This window comes from Notothenia coriiceps, unplaced genomic scaffold, assembly GCF_000735185.1.
Source record: "Notothenia coriiceps isolate Sejong01 unplaced genomic scaffold, NC01 NC01_scaffold00026380, whole genome shotgun sequence".
Classification (NCBI taxonomy): Eukaryota; Metazoa; Chordata; class Actinopteri; order Perciformes; family Nototheniidae; genus Notothenia; species Notothenia coriiceps.
In genome coordinates this window covers 1-8,612 of record NW_011359081.1, presented here as the reverse complement: position 1 = coordinate 8,612, position 8,612 = coordinate 1, and the positions used below count along the sequence as shown (strand labels likewise).

Sequence of the window (8,612 nt, the reverse complement as noted above, 5' to 3'; positions counted from 1 at the left end):
CGGAGAGAGATCAGGGTTGAGTTCAGGGATGAGTTAAGGAAGAGTTCAGGAACAAGATCAGGTAGATATCAGGGAAGAGATCAGCGAAGAGATCAGGGAAGAGATTCAAGGGAAGAGATCAGGGAAGAGTTCAGCGGAACAGCGTTCAGAGGGAGTGAGATCAGGAAGAGTTAAAGGAAGAAGTATCAGAGAACAGATCAGGCGGAGGAGAACAGAAGAGATCAGCGGTAGAGTTCAGGGAAGAGGATCAGGGTTTAGGAGGATCAGGGGAAGAGGTTCAGGAGAGAGATTCAGGGGAAGAGCGTCAGGGAAGACTCTCAGGAGAAGTAAGGTAGGCTTTCATGTGGAGGAGGTTTATGAAAGCTCTGTGGGCGAGTTCTGACCTGGTATTAGGACAAGCGACTAGCGCAGACTTCAGCCGGCGACTTTCGGCCAGGCGGTTTGCGGTACGACAAGTCAACTCCACCCTAGCTCTGGCTGATGTTTTCTTTCTCATTCCCTCGTAGAAATATCGTCACTGCCATCATACAGTACAAACGAGTTTGTGTAGTGAATCATTTTAATAGTTCGCATTAAAGAAGAAATGCAATCATAAAATATTAAATATGAGGTGTCGTTAGGGTCTTTTTCGTAACACGCGACGTGATGTAAACAACAGTAACCCGAACACAACAAAACCGTTCTAAATCCTTATATTTCATTTTAGGTTACTTAGTTGTCAATGCTATAGGGTAGAAATGTCAAATTCTTTGGGTCGGATAAGTTTCAATAACGTTGTAATCCGAGTGTCATGCTCCGACGTTGTAATTTCACTAGACAACAAGGGGGCTGAGTCTGACGTTTCCTTAGCCCCACACTTGACGGATCTATTGTTTGACAGCGAAGTGACGTTTGTAGCCGACGATGTTGGGGCCGACGACGTCTATGGAGAAATGTGAGTAGTCGTCTATGCAGCGGGTGGACACTGGGTCTTTCGTTGCCCCGGTCGAAGACAAGGTCCGAAGAGCAGTAAAGTGCGGATCCTCATGACGTTTGGGGGAGGACCAGGACCAGATGGACGTACACGCGTAGGCTGGAGACGTCGAGTAGGTCTTACGTCGCCTGAGCAGACCAGAAGTTGGAAGGTTTTTAAGAGGGTGTGGTGCCGGCGAGGCGAATGTGGAACCAAGGCCATTGCGATCTTATGGTGAAGTTCTGTTCACCATGAACGCATGTGGACCATGGCTGCGTGGGGCCGGAACCAGGGCTGGATCCATAGCTGCTGGGGCCAGAACTGGGTCCGGAACCATGGCTGTGTGGGCCGGTTCTGGAGCCGGAACCATGGCTGTGTGGGCCGGTACTGGAGCCGGAACCATGGCTGCTGGGGCCTGTACTGGAGCCCAAAGCATGGCTTCTGGGGCTCGGGCTGCTAGCCTGGACTTGCGACTCCTTCTCTTAGGAGCCTTTTGGAGGCTCTGTGGACCTCCAAAAGCCAGACGAGTCCCCGAGAACGGCTCCTGGACAGTAGCAGGAAATGGGGAAGAAGCAGGGGTTGACTCCAGACGGAACACACCGAGACGTATGGTGTCAGATTGGGAATTGGGAGGCAGAGGGCTAGCATGCCGGGCTAGACAGGCCTGGGAAACAGGTTTGACCTCAAAGCTGCCCAAAAAGTCCTCCACCCACTCGGGTAGCAACTCCCTCAACCAGGGCCTAGAGGTTATCTCCTGGCGTGCCGCAGAAATAACTGACTGCCTCTCTTCACTACTGGAGGCATATCTAAAGTCATTCCTCAAGCATGTCAAATTGTACTTCACCTCGTACAAACTGTCTGCTGGGTCCATTCTTGGTTGGTTCATTCTGTCAGGGTTGGGGAAAAATAGGACCCAAATGCAGATTGAGGAGGAAGCAGGTTTCAAAAGGAAACAAAAGGCGAGCTTTATTAACCCTTTGGAGACCTGGGCTAATTTGGCTGTTTTCGCATACTTTTGATTTGTCTTACTAAACCCCATTAAGAAATGTTTGGCATATAAATGTTTGGTATCTTTTTTTAAGGACAACCTCACCTATATAACCTGATAGTTATTTCTTTCATTTTGAGATACTATTTGAACATTTTGGACCCAAAATCACAAATAAACGTAAAAACAGATTTTGAAAAGGATATTATTTTTCATATAGGTAACACAAACATACACAACAAAACGGTTTGAAAGCTGGAAATATATACATGGGATGTCACTATGATAATGTGAAAGTTTGATTGAGGTAGCATGAACCTATATACACATTTTATGAACAAATAACAGGTGTATCCATCGGCTTTTTTTCCTAATTTCTCAAGTTCTGTCAACAGTAGTGCACAACAAAACATTTAAAAGCTTAAATAATGTACATGGGATTTCATTCTGATAAGGCAAAAGTGTTATTATAAATATAATACAAATATATATATGTACATTATGTACAAAAATCTGTTTTTTCTGTCTTTATCTGTGCCACGCTTCAAAGCAGTTTCTGTCAACGACACAGAGGGCAACATCACAGGCTCCTCCTCCTCCTCAATGTCAAAAAACAAGCTTATAGCTTGACTGACGTTCAGAGTTCTCTTCATCATAGTTGAATCTTCAAAACTCTAAATCTATCTAACTATATCTAAATTCTCAATGTGTGTCTGTCACTTTACTTCAATCGCAGTCTCCCGCCGTCTCTCTTCGTATATCTTCGTCTCTCTTCGTCTCCCGCCGCCTGTCTTCGTATATCTTCGTCTCTCTCCATTTCTCGCCGTCTCTCTTTGGTTCCCGCCGTCCCTCTTCGTTTCTTTTCGTCTCGCTTCATATCACTCCGTTTACCTGATTACCTCACCCCCTCCCTGGTAAATACATCCTGTTGAGCAGAATCTACAGTTTCCAGTATTTTCCGTTTCGCAAAATGATCAAATACGGCGAAGATATTCAAATATGTGCTTCCATTTTTCATACTTTTCAAATATATTAACTTGATACCGTGTTTAATGGGTCTTTTTTCATGAAACAAAGACTGGGATATAGTTTCAAGCCAGTACTTTCGACAGAAACACACGGCGATGTTGTCCGGACTGTTGTTTTTATGCGGCACCGGCTTGAACAGGTCATGTGATCTGATCACGCCGGCGTGACGGTCGACTCCAAAGGGTTAATATATTTGGAAATGAAAGCGGGCAAGCAGCAAATACTCTGACATAATCCATAACTCATCACCAAAAAGGTCACAAGTCATGACCTCCAGCCTTCACCATGCTCCATTGGCTGCACTCTCCACTGTTCTCCATAGAAAGCATGGATAATGCTGATCTTAAGAAATGCCAATCTTTTTGAATTCATAAAAATCACTGCCATTGCCATCACCAATACAAACTAGTTATTGTATCTTCATCACAGTGTGATATGTACTTATTGTATGTGCTTTCCCCAGCTTGATGTCCTGGTGCACCGCCTGGTGATACTGCTGGCTGATATCGGAGACTCAAAGTCTGTTGAGGGCCGCGTGTCAGACGCCAACCTCGCCTGCAGGAAGCTGGCTGTGTCTCACCCCGTCCTTCTGCTCAGGTGAACAAATACTCAGTGGTCCTCTGTTCTGTATTTCTGTATTTAGTCCACAAATTCACCGACTGTAACACTGTTCTTCTTAAATGTTTTCCCCAGGCACCTGCCTATGATTGCAAGCCTCTTACAGGGTCGTATTCACCTGAACTTCCAAGAGTTTAGGCAGCAAAACCACATGACGTTCTTTAGCAATGTGCTGGCCATCCTGGAGCTGCTGCAGCCGCTTGTATTCCACAGCGAGCACCAGATGGCGCTTCAGGACTGCCTTCTGTCCTTCATGAAGGTTCTTCGGGTAGGAGGCTCACACACTGTCGCATCTTCACCATAGGATAAAGACTCAGATCGGACCTAATCGCCTATTTTAATAAGCTACAAATCATGTTTCCTCCTGTAGAACTTCCAGAGGACTCGTTCCCCGTTTGTCTTCATCACCAAGTTCTTGCAGTTCACACAGAAATACATCACCCGCGATGCATCGTCCGCCATTCCCTACTTACAGAAGCACTCTGACATCTTGCAGTAAGTGTATCCGGGCAACTACAGTATATCTTTAAATGATGATATTCTGACTGTAATAAGTTGACTGTACTTACAGCAGAAACTGCTTGGTTGAAAGTCTGTTTTGCTGTTTCTCCTGCCAGGGTTCTGTGTGCAGAAAACCCAGAACTGGTTCAGCTGAAGTCTCTGCTGGCTGGACTCACTCTGCCGGTGAGGAGGTCTTCATCAGAGGTCTACCCAGAGGAGGGAGAGGGTGAGCAAAGGGGGATCTTTTGAGTTATTGGAGTTGTTACAGTGGCCACATATATCTAAAGCAGCAGTTAAAAGATATCTCGGTACATGGTGACATTTGATGTATTCAGCCTTTTGTGTCCAAAGACCATATGTGTTATGATAAGGCAAAAAGCCATATTTGTTCTGATGTCAAAGGCCTTGAAATCTGGTGCGGCGTACTATGAGCTAGTGTCTAACAGTCGAACTTTGAGATTTTTAGATCGCATCAAAAATAACACAATATATAAACTATACATTAAATATCAAACTAAAATCATTAAATAAATGATTTAATGTATATTAAAACGTTTTACATTTTCCTTATTCAACTTCTTATGATTTCATAAAACAGAATACTTGATTATGCTCCTTGTAGTTTCTGAGAAACAGTCATTTTCTTTGCAATACCATATTTAAGGCACATGGGACTGCTATATACCAACATAGTAGATCCATATGCCAAAGAAAACGTACTTTACAGCCAATCTGTTAGAACGATTAGAAAATGCCTTCAGCTTTGAGGTTCCTGGAAGCCCATATTTATGCCATACTAACATGTGCATTGCGTGCACAAATGAAGTCTTAAGATCCGCTGCTCTGCCTTTTCTTGTAAACTTCAATTCTGTTAAATAATTGCTTTTGCTCTCCACCAGACGACGTGTCCACTGGTTCCCTGCCCCTGGTCAGCATCTCTGCCTCTGTGTCTCTGAGTGCGGCTGACATGACGATGTACTTGAAGAAGATGTCAAGAGGAGGGGCAGTGGAGGGTAACAAACATACTGCTGCAGCAATTCACCATGTATAAATCCTGTATCATGAGTAATGCACTCTTTTCTTACGCCACTGCTATAGATGTGCTGGAAGTGTTGACAGAGGTGGATGAGAAGTCGAGGAGGAGCCCAGAGATCATCCAGTACTTCATCGTGAGTCATGAACAACATGAACACAAAAAAAGGTCAAGGGGTAAACCTGTCAGTTTGTAACTCATCCTTCCCCACCTTGTGTTTGCAGAACGATCTGCAGAGGCTCATGACGTCCTCGGAGGATTTGTGTCGGAACCTGGCCTTCAGTCTGGCCCTGCGCTGCATCCAGAACAATCCCTGGTAGGTTTGCAGCACTTCAGGACAATGTATACAGAGAACATGCTACAACCAAGAGGGAACGTGTAAAACAGTCTTTTTTTGTCTTTATCTTTTGTTTCGTGTTGTCTCATTTTGTCTATATTCCATATATTACTGTGATATTGTATCGCCTCTACTTCACGTTTTTGCATTGCCCTATGCACCAATAAAACATTTTTCAAAGATTGAATGTTGGGAAATGTTAAAATCATGGTGCAAGGCGAGCTGTTTGACAATCACTCAATCTTTATTCCATCTGTCACCATACTTTTGTCTGTTACTATTTACTTTTCACTCTGTAATAATGCATGTTTCTCTGCTGCAGCCTGGCAACAGACTTCCTGCCAACCTTCATGTACTGTATGGGCAGCGGTAAATTTGACGTGGTGCAGACGGCCCTCAGGAATCTTCCAGAATATGTCCTCCTCTGTCAGGGTAAGAGCATACTATAAATAAAATATGGTCACATGACCACATAGTTCTTAGTAGAACAAAGTGTTTAAACACAGCATGCACCCAAAGTTGCTGTCAGTCACGCCTGCACATGTTTTTCTTTCTTTACAGAACACGCAGACATCTTGCTCCACAAGGCATTTTTAGTGGGGATCTACGGGCAGATCGACACCAGTTCCATGATCGCAGAGTCAATGAAGGTCCTTCACATGGAATCAACAACCTAACAACCAAAAGCACACAACTACAACACACCATGTTCAAAATGGCGTCATTCAATTTCTTCATTCCAGAGCTGGATTTATTTGAATGTCTTTAGTTCAAACATTGGTCAAATTAGGTCATGGCAGATGTATAAAGTCTGTGGCTCTTCATTGGTACAGATTCAAGGACCAATCAGTGATCTGTTAGCTAACAGTCAGATAATAACTCCTAATAATCTAAATTAGAAGTAATTCATGTAATGACTTAAATTTAGTGACTTCAAAGAATGCATTAAAACTCCCTCTAAAGCTGAAAATGTAATCATTCAAACATCTTATAAAATGCAACTTATTTTTAACTAATGATATATTTACCAATTATCATAAAAGATAACTAGGATTGGAATATTACAAGGTGATCTTATTCTACAATCGGTTAAAGAAAACATAGTATCTCCTAAATAATTAAATTAATCTTGCAGTAAAATAATACATATTATTTTAAAAACATCACTTTTTATTGCATTTTCATACATTCCGTGGGAGTCGTTGCAGTAATACATAACAGCCATAAATGATTACTAGATGCAGAGCTTGATGTTTATTTAGAAAATGGCACACTATATTCGGCTTGATATTTGTATTAGTTCGAATATGAAATGTCAACATTGTTGTATGATCAAATAACTACATGCTTCATATGTCGTTGTTTTTAATTAACAACAAATATTTCAATATTTCATGGTCCCCCATTCAGTGTTGTAGCGTTACAGTAGCAACTTGGCATAACTGAATGTGGTTTTTTCATTTGACTTTTCTTACTATTAAGAATAAGCAGCCAAAATGCCAATGCCTGAATACAATGTCCATGTTAATTAACATCATCTGTGAGCCACCATGATTTAAACTGAAATAAAAATACCTTTCTGAGTAAGCCCTTTTCTTTCTTTTTTGTATTCCCCTTTACCCAGTAGAAAGTGAATAGTGTTACATAGTTCAGCTATAAATTGTTCAAATTCAGTGTTTCAATGAAGACATTTTATCACTATTTGGTTGGAAAGAAGTTTCATTTGGAAATTGTAGAAACACAAATCTCACAAGAACCAATTATTACCTTTCAGAATAATATTTGAGCACCTCAAACTAAATGGAAAATGGGAACAAAATAAATGGCGCAACATTTATGGCCTCTCATTTCCTTCCAATCATTTGTGGATCGCATTCTCTTCATTGGCGTGTAACAGACAAATTAACATAGTGATGCACATGCTGTGATGGAAACCATTTTGCCATGAAAGTGTGAGTTGTTTTGCCCGGTGCCACTGACTTCATCTGCAAACCTCTTGATGGAGTCAAAGGGATAAGCTAAACAACGCGTAGGCATGCGGGTAAACCAGGAAAGTGGTCGTCCCCATTGATGGCAAATTAACCATGGCGGTAATTGTTCAATCACACAGAACAAAGTGTGCTTTGAAGACGTCATGTGGGTAGAGCATTTCACAGGTCAGACTGCTGCTGGTGTTTTGTTACGTAGAGGACATCAAGACGTATCCACAGCATGGTTAAGGATCCTCAGTGGGGGTGAGACATGCCCACACTGGTGGGTCACTGGAGACTGTCATTCAGAAATAACAGGCATTCAGTCTGCTGGCAGAAAGTGCAGCTTTTTCTTTTAAAATGTAACATCCGAGAATGTAGGTCAACGTACTCTTCATTTTTTTCAAAAACTGCCGACAAGAAAAACTCAACCCACATTCTTTTAATCTATTGGGCAACAACATATATAAATAGGCTGAGTTGTTGCAACAGTGTTGTATATAATTCAAACCATAATGCATTGAAAATATATTACTATGTGCCTGTGTCTTCTGAACCCTCAGGATGCCTCTAAGTCTCCTTTAATGAATATGCATTCACACATCCAACCAATAGATCCAAACCCATAATTACCTTGTTCATTGGTAAACCCAATCATGTCTTACCCATCATGCCTCATGCCTGCTTATCTCTCTGCTGGCTCTGTGATGTGTTAATTGCACCTGTATGGTGTCCTATAACTAGCCGAGTGCTCTGTTTATGGTTATCTATCAACTTACAACACAAGTGTTAGCAGCCCAGGCTCTTGGTCCGGCGCCAGCATCCTATTGGCTGGGCAGCAGTGAGGCGGAACAGAGATGAATGACAGCTAACGGGGAAGTGGTGGGAGGAAGAGAGGGTAGGAGAGGGGGGTGTGTAGCTGCCTGTTGCTGAATAGTCTGACGGACCACTGACAAGTTAACAACCTGTGCCTTTATTCATCATACCAGGCTGGATGCCCTGAGACGCAGCTGTGAAGAGCCACCGCTCATGTGTCAATGATGAACATTTAGCTTCAATCAATAAAATATCTTCACTGTACACATGTAGTACATGTAACCCTGGGCAGTGGAGTACATTTACTCAAGTACAGTTGAGACAGAGGTATTTTGTGTTTTGGGGAGAAGAAATGGTTTGCTATAGGG

General features: G+C 42.5%; 1 protein-coding gene across 1 annotated transcript in view; it reads left to right on the top strand.

The window, feature by feature from the left end:
- The window catches only part of LOC104956805 (integrator complex subunit 1-like), a 26,105-nt gene extending 19,060 nt beyond the window's left edge, over positions 1-7,045 (top strand). The window contains exons 17-25 of the mRNA XM_010784347.1: positions 3,433-3,566; positions 3,663-3,855; positions 3,958-4,082; positions 4,205-4,314; positions 4,988-5,101; positions 5,187-5,257; positions 5,346-5,437; positions 5,781-5,890; positions 6,020-7,045. Coding sequence (XP_010782649.1) covers positions 3,433-3,566; positions 3,663-3,855; positions 3,958-4,082; positions 4,205-4,314; positions 4,988-5,101; positions 5,187-5,257; positions 5,346-5,437; positions 5,781-5,890; positions 6,020-6,135 — 1,065 coding nt within the window. The 3' untranslated portion in view covers positions 6,136-7,045. The remainder of the gene's footprint in view (positions 1-3,432; positions 3,567-3,662; positions 3,856-3,957; positions 4,083-4,204; positions 4,315-4,987; positions 5,102-5,186; positions 5,258-5,345; positions 5,438-5,780; positions 5,891-6,019) is intronic.
- Positions 7,046-8,612: the final 1,567 nt, after the last annotated feature.